The sequence below is a fragment of the Chrysochloris asiatica genome, unplaced genomic scaffold, assembly GCF_000296735.1.
Source record: "Chrysochloris asiatica unplaced genomic scaffold, ChrAsi1.0 scaffold00074, whole genome shotgun sequence".
Classification (NCBI taxonomy): domain Eukaryota; kingdom Metazoa; phylum Chordata; class Mammalia; order Afrosoricida; family Chrysochloridae; genus Chrysochloris; species Chrysochloris asiatica.
Genome location: NW_006408592.1, coordinates 14,845,865 through 14,868,935, shown reverse-complemented (window position 1 = coordinate 14,868,935; position 23,071 = coordinate 14,845,865). Strand labels below are relative to the sequence as shown.

At 36.8% G+C, this 23,071-nt stretch overlaps 1 protein-coding gene across 2 annotated transcripts in view; it reads left to right on the top strand.

Moving 5' to 3' along the window:
* Positions 1 to 23,071, top strand: part of ACER3 (alkaline ceramidase 3) — a 201,266-nt gene that overhangs the window by 74,524 nt on the left and 103,671 nt on the right. The window contains exon 2 of one of the 2 annotated variants that reach the window (XM_006865000.1): positions 4,974 to 5,084. The exons of the other annotated variant lie outside the window; for it this stretch is intronic. Coding sequence (XP_006865062.1) covers positions 4,974 to 5,084 — 111 coding nt within the window. The remainder of the gene's footprint in view (positions 1 to 4,973; positions 5,085 to 23,071) is intronic. 2 annotated transcript variants of the gene reach the window in all.

Below are 23,071 nucleotides of genomic sequence, written 5' to 3'. Positions count from 1 at the left end.
CAATGACTTTTTGCTTTCTTCATGTATGGTGTTCTTGGTGTCATCCCACAACTCTTCTGGTCTTCGGTCTTTAGTGTTTAATGTATCAAATCTGTTCTTTAGATGATCTCTAAATTCAGGTGGGATATATTCAAGGTCATATTTTGGCTTTCTTGGGCTTGTTTTCATTTTCTTCAGCTTCAGTTTGAATTTGCATATGAGTGAGTAATTGATGGTGTGTTCCACAGTCTGTCCCTGGCCTTGTTTTGACTTGGAAGCCACTATTTTCTTTACACCTTTTTTTGAAGTTACGCTAATGAAACAAGACTGTGTATTAGTAAAAGAACCTGTCTGCAATTATCCACTGATGGCAGAGACATATTTAAATATGCTTTGTTTTGAATAAACCTGTGCATGTATGAATTAGAACTCTAGTTGCAGTACTTTATGACTTACCCTCATGTATGAAATAATCTCGTCTATTCCCAGAAAATAATCTATTTAACTTGACATTTCTGGTAGCAATGAACTGAGAATCTAATTAAACTCTGTTAGTTTGTGGGAACAGTCACAGTTTCTGGCCAGGTGTGATGAGAGATGGCTCTTTTCCTACCTTCTGGTGGTTTCCTCTAGGTTTGTGCTGAATGTTTGAGGGTATGCCTCTTTAACATTACTACCTCTAAGCCTGTTGTAATAACAGGATAGAGGTTAAGATTTGTAGTACAGAGGATAATTACATCATATCACATAATGAAGTATAATTATATCAGATTACCAAATGGAGGGCAATTCCACAGTCCTGGGAATTATGGCCTAGCTAAATTGATACATATTTTGGGAGGATACAGTTCAATCGATGGCAATGTATTTTCTCAATCAGAACATAATTTTTTAATTAAATAAGATGTTGTTGTTAACTGCTGTTGAGTCGGAATTATATTATAGCCCATAGCAACCCTGAGTAGGGTTTCTGAGGAGCAGTGGGTGAGTTTGAACTGTTAGTAGTTAACCTCAATAATATTAATATCAAATATGGAAAAATTCCAGTATGTTTTAATTCTGTTTTCCCCACAAACTTTTGAAGACTCCTCGCAAATGCTGTTCTCTGATGAACCCAGTTTTCTATGATACTAATTTCTATGCAGATTCTTTTGGTTATTTTTTGTGACTAATAATTGACACAACCGAGCTGTTTTGTTAGGTGCTGTTTAGTTGATTCAGATTCATAGCAATCCCATTGCACAGCAGAATGAAACACTGCGCCATCCTCACAATTGTTGTCACATTTGAGCCCAGTGTTGCTGCCACTGTGCCCATCCATCTTGTTGAGGGTCTTCCTCTTTTTTGCTTACCCTTCACTTTACCAAGCACGGTGCCCTCCAGGGACTAGTACTTCCTGATAACATGACCAAAGTGTATGAGAGACAAAGTTTTACCATTCTGGCTTGAAGCCCCCCTCACAGATTTTGTCCACTGCTGGGCCAAATAGTGTATTCTATGGTAACATTTCTATGTAGAGTCTTTTGGTTATTCTTTGTGATTAATTATTATATTTGTTGATACAACTTGGAAGCCATTGGAAAAAAGATAATGTTGAATGATCTTGCTCATATTCACAGGGCATACCATAAAAAAACTCCCCAAAATTCTAAGATTTAAATTTTGAAAAAATAAAATCATAAAAGCATTAGACAAAGATATGAATGAATTTCTGTAGCTTCTTGGAGTGGGAAAGGCCTTTCTGAAACCATTCAAATATCCAGAATTTATAAAAGAAGAGGTTGGTAAACTCAGCTATGTAAAAATAGTGTTGTTGTTAAGTGCCATTGAGTCAGATCTGACCCATCGCATTAGAAACTTATAAATAGCAAAAATAAAACCAAAATCAAAAGAGTTTGCAATTCATATCATAGTATAAAGGTAATATCTTATGTTGTTGTTGTGTGCTGTGGAGTCGGTTTCTGAGGCTGTAAATCATTATGGGAGCAGAAAGCCTCATCTTTCTCCCGTGGAACAGCTGGTAGTTTCGAACTGCTGATCTTGCGGTTTGCAGCCCGATTCGTAACCACTGCGCTACCAGATATACAAGAAAAAGTGGTAAAAGAGATTCAATTCATAGTAAGAGGAATACACATGGTCTTTATGCATATCAAAGAGATGCTCAGCCAAGTTCATTATAAGAGAAAGAACAATGTGCCTATGTTTTTTTAAAAAATACATTTCCAGTCAATAGTTGTATTTACTCTGTAACTCAACAGTCTGTTGTTTTGAAATCTCTTTTTCAGATATATATGCACTTGTTCAAGATGAACAGTGTGTGTGTGTATTCACTGCTGGATTGTTTTTTAATAGCAAGAATTGGAACTAACCTAAATGTTTAGCAATACAGAACTGCTTGAATAAAATATGGTACAATTTTTTTGACAGTTCTTTCAAATGCCCACCAACGTTGTTTTTCTGGAATTGTTAGTTTTTTACATAGCCTGTCCTTTTCTTTCTTCTTGGGTATTTCATGTGTTCATGTCTTCCTTCTACTTCAGTCTGCACTAGGTGGTTCTCTGGTTGTTCAACTGTTGTGATCTTGGACTTTTTTTTTTTTTACCTCTCTCTTGTGTTATAGTTCCTGTTCCCTAGGTCCTGTGTTATTTTTCTGTTGGTTTTACTTCCTTGTTTTGGTTCATTACCTTTAATAGATTTCAGAGAAAAAGGTGTGTCGTAAGTATATGTTTTGAATCCTCTGAAAATACTTTCATTCTATCCTCTCAGTTAATTGATAATTTGTTTTGATATCATCTTCTGTATTGGAAATCATTCATTTGGAATTTTCAATGTATTGTGCCACATTAATTATATCCAGAATAAAATCTATAGAACACTGTTTAGTCATTTGTCTCCCATTTTTCCGTACTCATTTCTGCTACTGAGATTTTTAGTCTTTCTTTGCTATTCGTGTTTGGGCTTTGTTTTTGTAAAGACAGGAGTTGAGATAAAATTAAGAATCATTGCCATTCATGCTTTACTAGCAACATAGAAACTGAAAATATTAAGTATAAAAAAGAAAATTTAAAAAGTTGTATGAAATACAAACCCCAATTTGTTGCTATTCAATTCACTCAATAAAATAAACTCAATACGGTATTTATCTTGTTACACTGCATTTGTGGATCATATGTTCAGTAACATTGGTGAAGGCTGCCTTTTCCAGCTCATTTTTTGCTGTATCTCTGAGGTTCTTTCTTAGATACATTTCCTTTTTGTTTGGAGAATTTCCTCTAATGGGTGTATTAGATTGTTGTATCAACCCTATATATAGTTTTCTAGGTGTGGCTGGTAGGTTTGAACTGCCGACTTTATGGTTAGCAGCCCAGTGCTTATCCTACAGGACTCCTGCATTATGACTGCTGTGGTGTGTGCTGGTGGCAAATTCTTAGTTTTATTTGTCTTAAAGTATTATTGTTATAGTTTGATTTTGGAAGAAATTTTTGCTGAGTGGAGAATTATTTTTCTTCAGCATCTTAAAAATATTTCTTTAACATTAAGAAAGTACTGTCTTAAACAGAGGGAATGGAAGCAAATGCTGTTGAATGATGATGCATGGAGGGGATTGTAGTCATTGCAATGCAATGAAATGTGATAGGATGAATGTAAAGCTGATGTTCTCCCATGTAAACTATCACTCAATTAACAGTAAAAACTTTAAAAAAAGAAAGTACTGTCTTTCTGAGAACTCATCTATTTAATGGTTGTTTCTTTGGGGGTAAAATTGTCTTTTCGATGGCAAGTTAAAATTTTTTTTTCTGTTTCATTTTCTGCAGCTTCACCATGATAAACCTGTATAAGGATGTCTTTTCATTTTATTTCCATGAACATAATAGTTTACCTTTTATTTTTGATATTTTGCCTGTCTGGTAACCCCTTTGGGGTCTGTTTTGTTGACTTTTTAAAAAATACTGCCTTGTCTTTTCAGGTTCCCCTTAAACTTTGTGTTTTCACTATATATTTTATATGAAAAATTACTTTTGGAAAATTTAAATTTCTTTCTTATAGATACTTGAGGGAACTGGCAGACCAGGCTTGAAGTTTTCTTGAGCCACTTAGAGATAATAATCGTCCAGAGTATAGTCTATTGTGGCTTCAGACCACAGCAAAGGGTCTGAAGTTATTCAAGGGGCTTTGTCTTTGACTGACATTAAACTCTGACTGGTTCTTCCAGCCACACAGTTCACCAAATATGGAGTAATTCTGCTCAGATCTTCATAAGCCAAAAGTGACAGCTTTTCAGATTACACAGATGGGAGGTGGGATGAAATTCACCATATTCTCTGTCCTGGCAGCTGTAAAATTTCAATCTATTCCTGTTCTCTTACTCCTAACATACAGTTGGTTAAAAGTGCAAATGGTTTAGCATTGGACTACTAACTGAGAGGTTGTCTGTTTAATCCTACCCAGAGGTGCCTCTGAAGTAAGACTTCTTAAAGGTCACAGCCTTGAAAACGCTATCCTTCTACTCTGCACACTTGGGGTCACCAAGAGTCAGAATTGAGTCAGATGGAAACTAACAACAACAGAGCTCTTTCTGTGCTGCCTTTTAGCCTCTTTGAACTCTAATCATCTTCCTGTCCTCAGGTCATTTTGTTAGGGTTTAGATGTCCGGCCTTTTAGTTGCCATAAGTAGGGGAGGGTTCATTAACATTACCAAACCTGTTATTATCAGACCAAAAGTTAACTCTGAAAAAACATGATAAGAAAAATAGAACTTTTAGTATAATTAAGGATGGCTTTTTTATTTATTTAAGAAAATTCTTGTTTAAGTCGCTTGAATCTATAATGTTGACATGATTTTTGGACATGCCAATTAAAAAATTAGTTATTTGATAAATGTATTTGAAGATATTTGCACAAAGACAAAACGTAAAGTGTTGAGGACTAAGTCTTAGCACTGTATGAATATAATTTAAAGTGTTATTGATTATTCTTTGTTTTTTCTGTTATAGGGAATACAGTGAGTAACCTGATTATGATAATACCTCCACTTTTTGGTGCAGTTCAGAGTGTTAGAGATGGACTGGAAAAGCGATACATTGCTTCTTATTTAGCACTCACAGGTATGTGTAACTTTCAGATGACAAAATTATTAATATTCAGAGAACTGCTTTTCTCATTTATTTCTAAAAGTGGTTGTCTGTTTTGTGCTATTGTATACACCTTGACCATATTTCAGAATTACAACTTCATGAAGCTTGCCAATGAATTGAACAATAATGACAAAATCATAAACTACTGCAAGCATATAGAAAAGAATAGAGGTAACAATATAACAAATATAACCATGTATCTTATTACACAACTTTTTCATATCAGATCTGAATAGTTTGCAATATTGGTTTCAGATTCTTTCAAATAAGAAAAAACTACTTGGTGTGGCGCTGTGGTTTAATGCACTAGACTGCACAGTCGGTTTGAACTGCAAGGTTGGTGGTTCAAGCTCGCCAGTTGCTCCTTGGAAACCCTCTAGAGGGTCGCTATGGGTCAGACCCAACTCAACGGCACTTATCAACAGCAATGTAATTGAAACATCCTTAGTATTCCAGCCTCATCCTTTTCTCCTCAACCTACTAGTCCACACCTCCCCTCATCCTCAGTTAATATCTCTCCTACATTTAACTTTTATCACTTTCTTGCATGTTCTTATGTGTATACTATGTATTTTAAGATCCTTAAAAAGTATATATAGTATGTTTTTTCATATATTAAACTCTTTGGAAAAGATACTATATTTTGCAACCTTCTGCAGCTTATTCCAACAAATCTACACCCTATTATGTTTTTTGTTTTTGTTTTTTTTAATGCTTTATTGTGACTTATGTGATAGTTTACATGGGAGATCATTAGCTTTACATTCATCCTATCGTATATCGTTTCATGGCCATGGTTACAATCCCGTCCATGTGGTTGCAAGCCTGCCTGCCCGGATGACAGCATAAAGCCCCTCTCCCTCTCTGGGTCTAGAGTCCCCAGCCGTTCCATCTCTCCACGTCATCCTCTCTGCCTCCATCCCGGGAATCACTGCTTCTCTGGATAGGGTCCCACACTCCGCTCTTCTCCCTTGATGGTCCCAGGGACCTCCAGTCCTGTATTGCAAAGTCAGTCACTCCCCACCTTTTGCTACAAAACGTCTACCTTTACATTTCCAACCCTCACAGTTAGTCCTGATAGCAGTTTTCACTATTGTACCACAAGAGACCTAATCCCCATCTCCTTTCATCAGCCCTGCCCAGACAGGTTGGATACTGCTCAGTGGAGATTCTACCTTCCTCCACACACTCTGGATCTAGGCTCCCTCTTGAAAGCTTGTAAGCCAGTCACTTCTTGCCTTTGTAGCACCCCCCTTCCCCCATTTAGGGTAGCCAGTGTCCAAGTTGCCCATCCCTGTCTACCCTATGTATGGAGGGGGTGAGAATGATCCTCGCTGTAAAGATTTGTTCCCTGTTTTGATCTACTACATCTATAGGTGTAGGTCAAGTTCATAAAATTGTATCACATTACTCTTTTTTCTTCTTCTAGTTGAACTCTGATCAACTAGAAGCCAGGTCAAGAGGGTATTATCTGCAAGTGTGGGTGTTCTTATGCATATGCCTTTTCTTCTTATCAGTTGGACGCTTCATTCTCTACTCTAGTCCTCTGTGGCTATGTCACTGACTCTGGGCACAAGAGTACCAGCTAGGTCTCCACCCAGGTCATAGGAGTCTGAACATTGTAGGGCTTAGCTCACAGCTTCATTGCTGTTTTTCCCTCACTTTCCCTTATCGGTGACCAACGTGGTCACCAATCCGAGCACATGCCTGCTCGTGTATTCCCATTGAGTCTTAGTCTTGGAAGGGGGCTTGACCTGAGGTGACCTGACCACTTGCCTTGATGTCTCCTGGGTGAGCAACTTGCTTGTTCTTGTAGTAATCAGTCAGACTTCTGTTATTGGTTTGTATTTTCTTGTCAGTCTTTCTTTCAAGAAGTATCTTCTGTTCTTCTAGCCGCTCCAGACTGATCTGCTTGTCCTTTTCAGTGGAAATTTCCAACATCAGAAGATTCTGGATGGGGATCAGGATTCCACCTATGGTCTTATGTAATGAAGAGGCTCTGCAGGAAGCCTCCTTCACTGGGCATGTTGTATTCCCATTTTAGATATTCCAATCAGTTATAGGCAAAAGATGGACTTACAAGCTATCTATAATGATATTTCTGGCTATTCCTTTCTCTCCCCCTCAAGCATCTATTTTATAATGGTATGCCAGGGAAACCAAGATTCAAAAGACAGCCAAGCATCTTAACATTATTTCCCCCCTTTTGCCCATTCCAACCATGTCTCAATTCTGTATCCCAGAGCCCTATTAATCCAAGGTTGTGTATACATCATTATTTACCTGTGTCCCACTTAGCCCATGCAAACTTGTCTAATTGTTTTCCCATCCGCCTTGTTCTTTCATTCCTCTCCCTCTTCTTGTGTATTGTCCCCTCCCTAGCACCCAAACTATCCTGTGTCTATTTCCTACCCTGTGCTCCACCGTCCCCTCCCTTCCGTCCCCCCCTTCCCCCCCCCCCATCCCGGTAACCAGCAAAGAATTCCCTCCCCCACCACTTTTACTTTTGTTTGTGTAGTTTTCAAAATGTTTTGTAGTCTGTGTATTACCGGAATTAGAGCCCTCACATTTGTCCCTGTTTTTTCATTGATGGCCTTCATGATTTTGGGATTAAAATTTCGGTATTTAATACATGCTGAGTTGTTTTTTGTATAAGGTGTGAGGTAAAGGTCTTGTTTCAATCTTTTGCTTATCGCTTTCCAGGTCTGCCAGCACCATCTGTTGAAGAGATTATCATCTCCCCATGCGATATATTTAGGTACTTTTTCAAAAATCAGTTGGCTGTATGTAGATGGGTTAATTTCTGGATTCTCAATTCTTTCCCATTGATCAATGTGTGTTTCATTGTACCAGTAGCAAGCTGTTTTGACCACTGTAGCCATGTAATAAATTTTGAAGTCAGGGAGTGGAAGGTTTCCATCCTTATTCTTCTTCTTAAGCAGTGCTTTGCTTATCCTGCGTGTCTTTCCATTCTATATAAAGAGTGTAAATGTTTTTTCCATCTCTTTGAAGAATGTCATTGGAATCTGGACTGCGATTGCATTGTATGTGTAAATTGCTTTGAGCAGTATTGACATTTTCACAATGTTAAGTCTTCCTATCCAGGAGCATGGTACATTCTTCCACCTTTGTAAGTCTTTTGGTTTCTTATAGTAGTATTTTGTAGTTTTGTTTGTATAGGTCCCTTGTCCCTCTGGTTACATTTATTTTCAGATAATTCATCCTTTGGGAAGCTACTGTAAATGGTATTGCTTTCCTAATGTCCTTTTCAGCGCTGTCATTTTTGGTCTAGAGAAATCCAACTGATTTTTGTATGTTGATCTTATATGCTGCCACTTTGCTGAATCTTCCAATGAGGTCTAATAGCATTTTTTTTTTAATCTTTGAGGGTTTCTATGTATAGGATCATATCATCTGCAAATAGAGGGAGTTTTACTTCCTCTTTGTCAATTTGTATGCCTTTAATTTCCATATCTTGCTGTATAGCTCTTGCTAAGACTTCCAGCACAATGTTGAATAGGAGTGGGGACAAAGAGCATCTTTGTTTGGTTCCTGTTTGCAGAGGGAAGGCTTTGAGTTTCTCTCCACTGAGAGTAATGTAGGCTGTTGATTTTGTATATATGCTCATAATTATGTTGAAGAATTTCCCTTCAATTCCTATTTTGTTGAATGTTTTTATCAGGAATGGATGTTGGATTTTGTCAAATGCCTTTTCTGAATCAATCAATATGATCATGGGTTCTTTTCTTTTTTCTTATTTATATGGTGGATTATGTTGATGTTTTTCTAGTGTTGAACCTTGCATCCCTGACATGAATCCCATTTGATCATGATGTATTATCTTTTTGATGTGCTGCTGGATTCTGGTGGCTGGGATTTTGTTGAGATTTTTGCATCTTATGTTCATGATGGATATTAGTCCATAATTTTCTTACTTAATGACATCCTTCCCTGGTTTTAGTATGAGGGTTATGCTTGCTTCATAAAATATGAAGTTTTCCATCTTCCTCTATGTTACGGAATAATTTGAGTAGAATTGGTGACAGTTCTTCCGGGAACATTCGATAGAACTCACCAGTGAAGCCATCTGGGCCTGGACCTCTTTTGGTTGGGAGTTTTTTGATGACCTGGTCAATTTCTTCTTTTGTTATGCGTCTGTTCGGGTTTTCTTCTTTACTCTGAGTAAGTCTAGGTAGGTTATGTTTTCCTCAAAAATATATCCATATCCTCGAAGTTTTCAAGTTTGTCGGAGTACAACTTTTCATAGTATTCTGTTATTATCCTTTTGATTCTTCTGGTTCCATTGTGATATCGCCCATGAGGTTTCTAATGAGTGTTATTTGTGTCTTCTCCCTCTTTTCTTTTGTTAGGTTTGCCAATGATTTGTCAATTTTGTTAATCCTTTCAAAGAACCAATTTCTTCTCCTGTTGATTCTTCCTATAGTTTTTCTGTTTTCTATCTCATTTATTTCTGCTCTAATCTTTATTATTTCTTTTCTTTTTGTGACTGTAGGTTCCCTCTGTTGATGTGTTTCTAATTGTTGTAGATGCTGTGTTAATGTTTTAATTTTGATTCTTTCTTCTTGTTGGATATGTGCATTTATTGCAATAAATTGTCCTCTCAGCATCGCTTTCGCCGTGTCCCAAAGATTTTGGTATGTTGTGTTTTCATTCTCATTTGTTTCTAGGACTTTGTGAGTTGACGTTTAATTTCTTCTACTTACCAGTTGCTTGTCAGCAGGATGTTATTCAGTTTCCATGTATTTGACTTGATTTCCTTGGTCTTTCTATTATTGATTTCTAATTTGATAGCATTGTGGTCTGAGAAGATGCTTTGTAATATTTTTGATATTTGTAAATATATGGAGGTTTGTTTTGTGGACTAACACATGGTCTACTCTGTAGAATGTTCCATGTGTACTGGAAAAGAATGTGTTTTGTCCTGTTGTTGGGTTGAATGCTCTGTACACATCTATGAAGTCCAGTTAGCTGATTGTGTTGTTTAGTTCCTCTGTGTCTTTGTCAGGTTTCTTTCTGGTTATTCTCTCAATTTTTGAAAATGGTGTATTAAAGTCGCCCACTATTATTATAGATTTGTCTGTTTCTTCAAATGTATTTAGAGAATTTAAAATGTATTTTGGAGCTCTTTCATTAGGAGCATAGATATTTATTATGATTATGTCATTTTGTTTATTTGTCCCTTTAATCATGAGGTAATGTCAATCTTTATCTATTATGATGCTTTTTGCCCTGAAGTTTATTTTATCAGAGATTAGTACTGCCACTCCTGTTCGTGTTTTATTGCAATTTGCTTGGTATATTTTTTTCCAACCTTTGACTTTTAATCTGTTTTTGTCTCTGTGTTAGATGTGTCTCTTGCAGACAGCATATTGAAGGATCTTGTCTTCTTATCCATTCTACCACTCTCAGTATCTTAACTGGTGCAGTTAATCTGTTTACATTCCGTGTAATTATCTATAGGTAAAGATTAACTGCTGCCATTATGTTTGTTTTTTTGTGGTGTTGCAGCTTTCTTTGTTCTGCATGCCTTCCTGTGGTGAGCACATGGTTTTTGTGTTCTCTCTTGAGAGTTTCTTCATAGTTTTAATGTTTCCATGTTCTTCTTGGATTTTCATTTCTTGGTATGTTGTGAAGTGTTTATTTTCCTTGGGATTATTTTATATTTCATTAACTCTTCCCTCCATTTGATGCAGTCTATTTTATCCTGTAATCTACCTGACCTTACCACCACCTGGATCACTGTTCCTCTCTGTATACCTTCTTTCACATTGTAATTGTTTTGATCATAGACTGACCTCCCAGATTCTCTGAGCTTGTTCTTATAATTTTGTTCTGTTCACAACTTCCATGTGTCGATTTAGTTCTGGGAGGTGCTGCCACATATGTCAATCTCTGGTTGTTGTCTGTTCTTGTTGGTTCTCAATCTACAGAACTCCATTTAGGATGTTTTGTAGTGCAGGGTTGGCTTTGGCAAAGTCCCTTAGCTTCTGTTTATCCTGGAATGTTTTGATTACACCGTCATATTTGATTGATAGCTTTACTGGATAAAGGATTCTTGGTTGACAGGTTTTTTTCTTCCAGGGTTTATATATGTCTCACCATTGCCTTCTTGCCTGCATGATTTCTGTTGGGAGATCTGAGCTTAATCTGACCTGCTTGCCTTTGTATGTAACACGTCTCTTTTCCCTAGCTGCTTTCAGGAATGTTTCCTTATGTTTGATTTTGGAAAGCTTGATTATGATATGTCTTGGTGATTTTCTTTTGGGGTCTATCCTTCCTGGGGTTCATTGAGCTTCTTGAATGTTTATCTTTTCACTTTTCAGGACCTTAGAAAATTTTTCTTCTAGAAGCTCCTCAACTGTCTCTTCTGTGGACTTATGTGATTCTAAGTGTTCCAGAATGCTCATAATTCTTAAGTTATTCCTCTTCATGTTGTCCAACATGAATTTTAGACCCTCTTCAGGTTTTTAAATCTATTTTTTTTTATTTGCTCTTCTATCTTAGTAGTATTGAGAGGTTTGGCCTCTAGTTCACTAGTTCTGCCTTCCATCTCTTCTATTCTACTCCTTTGTCCTTTCGGTATATTGTCCATTTCTGATATTGTATTATTAATCATTTGAACTTCTTTCTGTAAGTTTTGAATTGTTTCCAATTCTGTATCTATCTCATTTTATTCTTCCTGTAGAGCTTTCATGCCTTCTTCCTTATTTTTCTCAACTGCATTGTGAAGTGTTTTGAAACATTTTATAATCATTTTTTGAATTCCTTCTCAGGCATTTCCAAGGCCTGCCCTCGTTCCAGAATGGAGTTCAGGTCTACCTCTAGGTCATTTGTCTCAGGCATTTTATATTGTTTCTGGACTTGTGCTGATAGGATCATCTGTTTTTGCTTTTTGGACATGTTTAGTGTTTAGCTGTGGCCTTAATACTTGAGTGTGTGTTTTGTATTTTTTTCTGCTTTCTGATAGCTTTCAGGTAGATGTGGTCAGGAGGTGGGCTTCCCTTTTCACTCTTCTTATTGCTTAATTTAGATTAACCTGCTTTGTTTGGTGTTCTATGGTATTGCTGACGGAGACTGCACTGCACCTCTACCCTATCTGCCATCAGGCCCTATCTTCCACCCTATTATGTTTTGACTGGACATTGATGTATATTGATACATGTAGTTCTAATTCATATATACTGCTGTATAATATTCCACTGTGTTACTATACCATAATTTATTTATTCACTTTGTAGACATTTCCCTATGTTTTCAGTATTACAAATAATGGTGAAATGAACATTCTTGTAAATATCTCTGTGTAAGAGTTTTTATAGGATTTATGCCTAAATCTGTGGAATTCTGGGTCATAAATGCATCTTTGATTTTACTAAACAGAACCAAATTATTTTCTAAAATGACTACCAGTGTACTTTTCAAATAGCAGTGTAGGTACATTTGTCATTCCTTTTAAAAAGGTTTTCTCATTCTCACTACCATCGAGTTGATTCCCACTGATAGTGACCCTGTGTAGGGTTTCTGAGGTTGTAAATCTTTAGTAGACCAGAAAGCCTCATCTTTCTCACGCAGAGTGGTTTGTGGGTTGAACTGCTGACTTTGTGGTTAGCAGCCAGTGCTTATCCTACAGCACCGTAGGACTCCTTCTTACCAAGATGTTGTTGTTGTTATGTGCCGTGTAGTCAGTTCCGACACATAGGGACTCTGTACAAGGTTTCCGAGGCAGTAAATCTTTACAGGAGCACAAAGACTCATCTTTTTCCCGCGGAACAGCTGGTGGTAGTTTCGAACTGCTGACAGTGAGATTAACAGCCCAACTCGTAACAACTACTCTACCGGTTTACCAAGATAGCACTGCTTTAATTGCTGTAGCTCTTTTGAAAATACCTGCTTTAAAACATGTTACACCAGCCATCCCTCCTTCAGCACTCTACTTCTCATCTACGTTTGAAAATTCATTACAATGGCCACACAGAACTCAGACAACATACTCCCACTTATAGAGTTTTTTAGGGAAGTTAACAGGTTACAGTTTAGGGTCAGAAATGCTAAGGGCACATTTGTTTCTAGTCAGGGCAGTGTCCTCATAGCTGTGGCCACAGGCCTCTCTCTGCCCTACCATTGTTATAAAGCTCTTTTTGTTGTTGTTGCTATGTGCAGTGGAGTCAGTTCTGACTCTTAGAGCCTTTATAAAGTGCCTGAGGACACTTGGCTCTAGTTCAGCAAGCCCAGCTTCCCTGGTTAAGTGCCTGGAGGTTAAGTGACTTTCTTGCCCAAAGTGACTCAGCTTTACTTGCTCTGTGGGCTGGGGAAGTCCACTGCTCTGTGTTGTGCTCTGACTCTGCTGCTGCTATTACACCACTCGTCCACAGTATCAGTTCTTTGTCCTTCCATATCCGTTAGAGTATCCTTTCATCAGGTACTAGTTTTCTTCTCCCCAACCCCTCTCCCATCAAAAAAAAGTATTGTTTGGAATTTTGGTGGAAATAATAGTATAATTAAGGAGTAATTTATGAGTTACTGAGTCCTTCCATTTAAGAACATTGTAAATCTCTTCAATTTATGTCTTTCAATAAAAGTTTTATCATTTTCTCCATTCTGACTTTGCATATCTTTGCATCATTTATTTCTAGGTGCATAAATAACGCATTTTGATGCTGTTATAAATGGTATTTTAAAAATTGTATTTCTAGTTATCAGCCACTGGTATATATAGTCATAATTTTTTTTTGATTAAACTTGTTTTCAGAAACTTTCTGAAAAATTTTTAATTCTAATAGTTTGATTATAAAATGTCTTGGATTGGGATACATGTTGTTGCAGGGAGGGGGTTGTAATCATTGAAATGAAATAAAGTATATAATTTGCTGGGAAAAAAATCTCTTGGATTATTTAATAAAACATTAAATCTATTTTTATTCAGCTAATAGAATGTCATACTATCTGCTTATAAAGATAAGCACTAAATCACTATCTTTTTATCTTTAACATTCTATTATCTGAGTAATAAGACAGATTTAATCCTTCTCAATAAATTAATTTTTAATGTATTTGCTTAAATTTTCAAACTCTGTTAGTTGTGATATCTTATACAATGTTTAATAGGAGTTAGTGTCTTGATTTTAAAAGTAACTGTTGTAAATTTCATCAGTATATTATTGGGTATAACATTTGAAATATAATATCTTATCAGATTAAAAAAATATTTTTTTCCATTCTGAGATTTTAGACAGTTTGTATTATGAAAATATATTGAAATGCTCAGACTTTTTTTTTTTTTAATGTTTTGTTGTGAATTGTGTGATAGTTTACATGGGAGAACATTAGCATTACATTCATCCTATCATATATCATTTCATTACCATGGTTACAATCCCCTCCATGCATCATCAACCAACCAAAGGGTATACCCTGCAAGCCTGCCCCCTGGTCGTCAGCACACAGCCCCTCTCCCTTTCTGGGCCTAAAGTCCCCAGCTGCTCCATCTCTCCACATCAGACCTTTTTTCTTGTCTTCTGTACTTAGTAAGAGGATCATATTGCAAATGTGGTTAATTAGATTGATAGATTTTCTAATATTAAACTATTCTTATAATACTGAGATAAATCTGACTTGGCCATTATATAATTTTTAAAAATGCAAGCAGTGTTTATATAGGCTTTAAATTTTTTTCTTTTGAATTGAGGTAAAACAAACATACAGAAAAGTGTAAAACTCTTTTAAATGATGAATTTTTACATGGGTCACCATCAGCCAGAGTGAGATATAGAACATTTCTACTGATAAGCGTGTTTGGAGAATTTTATTTAGGAATTAGGCATCTGGGTCCATTAGGAATTTTGACCTATAATTTTTCTCATATTATTTTTATATCAAGATTATATACCCCTATTAACCTACTGGATCCAGTCAATTCCGACTCATAGTGATGCTGTAAAGAATTTCCAAGGCTGTAAATCTTTATGGGGGCAGAAAATCTCATCTTTCTCCTGCAGAGCAGCTGGTGTGTTTGAACTGCTGACCTTTTGGTTAGCAATCTAGTGGTGATTTTACAGCGCCAACAGGGCTGCCTTTTTTATTTATATTATATCCAGTAAATGAGAAGTGTTCTCTTATTTTCTCAGACAATATGTTGTTTGAATGCTTGGTTGGTAGAATTGTTTATAAATCTGTTTGAAATAAGGGTTCTCTGTCTCTGTTTCTGTGAGTTCATTTAAACTGATCAAAAAAAAATTTTTTTTAATTTTTATTGTGAGGTTTACATGGGAGAACATCAGCTTTACACCATTCTTTCGTATTTCATTTCATTGCAATTATTACCATCCCTTCCGTGCATCATCAAATAACTAAAGGGTACACCCCACAGGCCTGCCCCCCAGCCACCAGCACACAGCCCTTCTCCCTCCCTTAGTCCAGTGTTGCCAGCCACTCCATCTGTCCATGTCATAGTGTCACTGGACAGTGACTCCATCCATGGTGTCACTGCCTCTCTGGGTAGGGTCCCGCTCTCCGCTCTTCTAACATGATGGTCCCAGGGTCCTCCGCTCCTGGGCTGCAAAATCAATCACTCCACTCCTTTTGTCAAACAACATCTACCTCTGTATTTCCTACCCTCACAGTCAGTCCTGATGGCAATCATTCACTATTATACCACAAGAGTCTTATCCCCATTTCCTTTCACCAGCCCGATCCCAACAGATTGGAAATAATTCAGTGGTGATTCTACTTTTCCCCACCCTGTCTGGAACTAGGCTCCCTTGTGAAAGCTTGTAAGCCAGTCACTTTTGGCCTTTATAGCCCCACCCCATTTGGGGTAGCCAATGTCTAAGTTGCCCATCCCTGTCAACCCTGGGTACCGAGGGGTTGGGAGTGATCCTCACTGTAAAGATTAGTTCCCTTTTTTGAGCTACTACATCCATAAGTATAGGTAAAGTTCATCAAATTGTAGCAGGTTACTTCCCCCACCCCTCTTTTTTCTTCTTCTAGTTGAGTTCTGATCACCTAGCCATTGAAGCCAGGTCAAGTGGGTACTATCTGCAAGTATGGGTGTTCTTGTATATGTCTCCTCACTTTATATCAGCTGGACACTTCACTGTCTGCTCTAGTCCTCTGTGGCCATGTCACTGCCTCTGGGCCCAGGAGTCCCCAGGTCTTGCTGTACTGCTGGCCATCCAGGTCTCCACCTGGGTTCACAGGGGTTTATTGAATGTGGTCGGGCTTAGCTCGCAACTTCATTGCTGTTTTTTTCCCCCTCTTCCCCTTATCCGTGACCAACGTGGTCACCACCTGCCTGCACATGTATTTCCCTTGAGTCTCAGTCTTGGAATGGGGTTTGCTCTGAGGCGTCCCGACCACTTGACTTGATGGCTCCCGGACAAACAGCTTACTTGTTCTTGTAGTAATCAGTCAGACTGCCATTATTGTTTTGGATTTTTCCTACTGGTCTTTCTTTAAACTGATCAATTTTTTGAAACTAGTTTTGGACTTATTCAGTATTCTGTTTCTTCTTGATTAATTTTATCTACTTCATTTAAGCTTTCAGACTCATTATAAAGTTGTTCATAGTTTACTCCTATTTTTTTTCCTGATATTTATTTGTGTTTAGTCTCCTTTTTTTCTTGCCTCACCTTGCTAGAGATTTGTCTGTTTTATTAGACTTTCTAAAGAAATAACATCCAGTTAATTTATTTTCTTTATTGTGAATCTGTGCTTCTATTTTATACATTTATGTTCATGCTTTAATTATTTGTACCCACTTTCCATTTAGCATCTTAATTTTTATTTTTAATATAACTATTTAAATTTTGTATGACATATTGACCAGGACCCATAAGTTTTACTATGTGGTATTTTTAATATCTTCAAAATAATTGCAGTAGGGTGAGACAGTATAGTCTGAGTTATTACAGATATTTTTAATATATATATTTGATAAGATTTACTTGAGGCTTAATGCTTTAACAATTTTTGTGATATTCTATATGTGGTTATAAAAATGTTTTCTCTCTTATTGTTAGATTCAGAGGTCTGTAAGCATATAATAAGACCAAGCTTGTGAATTTTATTATTCACACCTCAGAAGGTTCTGGATGGGGAGCAGGATTCCACCTAAGATCTTAAACATAACAAGGGCTCCTCAAGAAGCCTTTTTCACTCAGCAAGTTCTATAACCCCTTTTAGGTATTCCAGTCAGTTATAGGCTAAAGATGGGTTTACAAGCTTTCTACAATCATGTTTCTGGATATTCCTTTCTCTCCTCCTCAAGTGTCTATTTTACAATAGTAGGCAAGGGAAACCAATATTCATAAGACAGTCAAAACAATATTTTCCTTCTTTTACCCATTCAGACTGTGCCTTAATTTCCATATCACAAAGCCCTGTTGTTCCAAGGCAGAGCTTACATCACTGTTTACCTCTGTCCCATTTAACCCATACAAACCTGTCAAAGTGTTCTCTTATCTACCTTGTTCTTCCATCCCCCCCTTCTTGTATATTGCCCACCCCAACGGCCAAACTATGCTGTGTATCCCCTCCCCTGTGCTGTACTGGACCCTCCCTCCCTCCCACCCAGGAACCAACAAAGAATTTTTTTTTTCCTTTTAGTGTGGGTATCTTTTCTTAAGCTTTTACAATGATGGTATTATGCAATATTTGCCCTTTTGTGATTGACTACTGTCACTCAGCATAATGTCCTCAAGGTTCATCCATGTTATGTGGTGGCTTGCAGCTTCCCTGTTATTCTTCAAGGTATGATAATATTCCATGTGTGTATGTACGAAGGTTTGTTTATCCACTCTTCCATTGATGGGCACTTAGGCTGTCTCCATCTTTTTGCTATTGTGAGTAATGCTGCTGTGAGCATTGGTGTGCATATATCTACTTGTGTTATGGCTCATTATTTCTTGTGGATATATACCAAGTAAAGGAATTGCTGAATCATAAGGTTTTTCTATTTCCAACTTTCTGAGGAAGCACCATACTTTTTTCCTTAGTGGTTGGACCATTTTGTCTAGCATATATTTTAATAAATATTGGATGGATGGATGAATGAGCTTTACAAAAGCCTAACATAGGGAAATTGCTTTTGCTGTGTTCTTCCATCAAAATTAAAGGGGGAAAAATACTGGCGGATTCCAGTTTATTTCTTTCATGTAATTCTCAATCAGTCATCCTTTTTTAGGTTTTAGCTCAAGATAGATATTTTTTACATATAAGTAGAAAGGACCTCTAATTACCACAAACAATGTAAGCTATAGTATACCATATTAGATCCTGCCATATTAAATTGTTGTTGTTAAGTGCCTTTAAGTAGATTCTGACTTACAATGACCTTGTATTAAGGTTTCTAAGGAGTGGTGTGTGAGTTTGAAGGAGTGACTGGTAGGTTTGAACTGCTGAACTTATGGATAGCAGTCTATTGCATATCCTACAGTGCCATGCCATCTTAGATAAGTGCTTCAATTGGTTAGTGGGCTCAACTGCTAACAGTAAGTAAGTTTGGCAATTTCAGTCCATGTAGATTTACTTAGGAAGAAAGACTTGGCAATCTACTTCTAAGAACTCAGCCATTTAAAATTCTATGGGGCACAGTTCCATTCTGACTCACCTGGGGTCACCATGAGTCAATATTGACTTGACAGCAACTGGTAACAAAACTATACAAGCATTTGATCCAGCTATCTCATTTTTCGTGAACATTTATCTCCAGTAAATCAGTTAAATATATACAAGGTTATCTTTTTGCAGGATTATTTATGAAGGTGAGTCAAAAATTATCCTCATTGTGCTTATATTAAAACACCCTTCCATGGCTGATGATAACATTGAGCGTGCACATGAAATGATTCTGTTGAATAGATTAATACAGTGGATTATGTGGCAAATAATTTGCAAATAAGCCATGGCAAATCACCTATAGACTTGGGATTAGAAAAGTTTATGGGAAATGGGTACCAAAACAACTCACAAAAGACCATAAACAGAAGTGTTTGGACATCTGTAAACAAAATTTGGACCAGTACTCAAAGGAAAGTGAAAGTTTTTTTAAAATCATTACTGGTGATGAGACATGGTTTCATTACTATGAGCCGAGCCCGAGAGTAAATGGCAGAGGTATGGAATGGAAACTTCCTGTATTGCCGACCGAGAAAAAGTTCAAAAGCTGGAAAATTAATGCTTACAGTTTTCTGGGATTCTCAAGGGCCTGTACTGAAACACTATCAAGAAGGAGGTTCAACAATCAGCAGTGCTTATTACAGTAATATGCTCACTGAAGAACTGAAGCCTAAACTTTGGATTAAATGCAGAGGACTGTTATCCAAGTGCATTATGATCTTGCATGACAATGCACGTCAGCCCATCTCTGCCCACACTGTTGACACCTTGTAAAAACTTTATTTTGAGGTGTTAAAACAACCTCCCTAAGGTCCTGATCTTGCTCTGTTGGACTTTCACCTTTTGGTCCCCTGAAAGCAGCCCTTCAAGGGTGAAGATTCACCTCTGATAAAGAAGTTGAAGACAGCAGTGCATTCGTGGCTCATAGCTCAGCCTAAAACCTTTTTAATAAGGGAATACAAAAGCTTGTTGATAGATGGATAAAGTATTTTGAAAAGTAAGGAGATTATGTCTAAAAATGATATATTTGTCTTTTGTAAAAGTTGATTAAAATAAACCCTACAGACAGAGTGTGGATAATTTTTAACACACTCTTGTGTATTTACAGAATAGTGTTAACAACTTCAAAGGCCATACTGAGGAAATTGGTTGAATAAAGTGGTATATTCTGTCAGTGAGTACTGTAGTACTGTAAAAAGAATGAAGAACATCTTTGCAGTGATTTCTAGGTACAGTGTTTGTAATAATATGTATAGTGTGCTATTCTTTTACTAGGAAAAAAGGGGAAATAAGAAAATATACAGACATCTGCTTTTGTCTTTTGAAAACAAGCTTAGGACAAACTGAAAATATGAAATTAGTTACTCCAAGGAGTGGGTTGATGGGGTGGAAAGAATAGAGAAGGGAATGGTACTTAGCTAGTACATAATTTTATGTTATCACTTTTGGCGCTACATTACTATGTCACATATTGAAAAAATAAAATTAGATCAACTAGCATGGGCTTAGGGTAAATTGAAAAACCAATGAACTGTACTATATAGCAAATGGAGAACATAACCACACAAGATGAAAGCAAAATAGCTAGTCCAAGTAACTTTCAAAATAATATTCTTATTACATACCCCTGACCTGATGAAAAAAGGAAAGACAAAGAAATCTTGACTATTACTTAATTGGTAGTGGCATGGATATAGAAATTCTAAAGCTATTTTGTATGTATTTTAGGATTGAGCAGATAAAGAAATACACTGATATTGTTGGATCTAAGGTTTTCACTATGGTAGAAGGGTGATGCAAATGTGGCATGTTGTTGTTTTGTGCCGTGGAGTCAGTTCTGACTCATAGTGACCCTACACAGGGCTTCCAAGGCTGTAAATCTTTACAGGAGCAGAAAGGCTCATCTTTCTCCCGCGGAACAGCTGGTAGTTTCAAACTGCTGACCGTGAGATTATCAGCCCGATTCGAAACCACTACGCTACCAGAGGGAGATGTATTCCTGTGGTATAGAATTGGAATTAACAGGATTAAAAAAAAAAAAAAAAAATCTGTTCAAATGATTCATCCTCTGAAAAGGCCTGAGAGCAATGACTCTTTAGTAACAATAAGCCTTATTCCTGTAGGATTAGCACTGAACTGTGAACCACATGGTCAGCGGTTCAAACTGAACAACTGATCTTCGAAAACTCTATAGAGGGTTGCTATGAGTCAACAGCACTTAACAGCAAACAACAACAGTTCATAAAAGCTTCATAAAAGCTTTTCTTTACTAAAAGGAACCAAGGCTTTTTGGAGAAATGCTGGTTCCTGGACTGAGGCAGGGAAAGTGTAAGTCTAGAACATCTGACCATAACAAAAAGTAAGAATGTCCACACAAAAAAATGAGGGGAGCATGTCAGAGTCACACACAAGTCAGTTTGTCTATACCTGAAACAATTTGAGCTTCAAAATGAAAAATGGCTTAGTATGAAAAAGAATCCATATCCTAGAATGTTATAAATCCAACTGTTAAATGGTAACTGCTAAAAAAAAAAAAAAAAAAAAAAAAAATCTAAAAAAATACACACGAGAGAGGCACAAAGGCTCATGACAATGAACCAACACGACAAAAACAGATTATAAAAGACAAGGCTTAAGATGCACAAGAAACAAATAAAATAGCAGAGGTAAGTCGCTTGTTATTAGTAATTACAGTGGATGTGAACGGGCTAAATGTTTCAATCAAAAAGCAGAGAGTGGTAGAAGGATAAAGTAACATGATTCAACTTACAAGTTGTTTACAAGAGACATAGTAAAAGGGTGGAAAAAATATTCCATGCAGATAATAGCCAACAGAAAGTTGGGATGACAATGTTAATATCAAAGTATACTTAGACCCTTTCATGACCCATAGGACATATATTACCCACCAACATTATCAGCCTCTCAGGTTTCTTGGGAAGCTGCTATACCAGTTGTAGTATATGCTGCCACATGGCAGGGACCTATATAATTGTGTGAATCTGAAGAAATGGGGCTTACCCCACCACCAGAGCCCATGTGGGACATTTAGTTTCCTCATAATTGTATCAAAATGCACATTATCTCAAAAAATATTTTCCCTTGATTTTAGCATGTGTTCTATTACTTAGAACACATGGTACCAACAAAAAATTCAAAGTGAAAAATAACTCAGATATGAAAGGGTTAAGACAAAACCAGAAGAGATAAAGATACACATTATATAGTGTTAAAAGGATCAGTTAATGAAGAAAGTTTGACAATAATAAACATATATGCACCTAACATCAGCGTGCCTAAAAATTTATGAAGCACACACTGATAAAGTTGAAGACAGAAATAGGTATACTAAAATAATAGATGGAGACTTAAATATGCCACTTTTGGACAGAAAATCTAGAACGGCAAGGAAATACGTACAAAGTATTTTTTTCTTATCACGATAGAGTGAAGCTTGAAATTAGTGACAGAAAAAAAAACTACTGGAAAATACACAAACATATGGAAGTTAAAAAACACTGTAAACTGCCAATTGGCAAAGGAAGAAATCAAAAGGGATTTTTTAGTGTAATAAAAGGAAAGTGCGACATACCAATACTTAACACAGTGAAGGCAGTACTTAGAGGGAAACTTAGAGTAATCATTGCATACATGGAAAAAAGAAGATCTTAAATCAACAGCATAACTCAACACTCTAGGAACTAGATAGAGAAGAGTAAAGCCTAAATTTACCAAATAAAAGAAATAACAAAGATCAGGGCAGAAATCAATAAAATAACAAAAACAATAGATTTAATAAAAGCCAAAATTGATTCTTTGGCACAGATGAGTGAGTGCCTCTTGTGCCATCTCACTTTCTTGAAAGATTTCAGTTTTTATTCTATTAATTCCTGGTGCCTTGTTCTTTGCCAGTTCCTTCAGTGCACCTTGGACTTCCTCCTTCAGTATCGTTGGTTCTTGATCACATGTTACCTCTTGAATCGGTTGAACATTAACTATTTCCTTTTGGTACAGTGATTCTGTGTATTCCTTCCATCCTCCCTTGATGCTTTCTTCATCATTCAGTAATTTTCCCAGAGAATCTTTCAATAACGAAAGTCAAGGCTTGAATTTTTTCCTCAGTTCCCCCAGCTTGAGAAATGCTGAGCATGTTCTTCCTTTTTGGTTTTCTGATTCCAGATTTTTGCACATTTTGTTTTAGTATTTGGCTTTATCCTCTTGAGCTGATCTTTGAAACTTTCTGTTCAGCTCATGGACCTACTTATTTCTTCCATTTGCTTTAGCATCTCTAAGTTGGAGAGCAAGTTTCAGTGTCTCTTCTG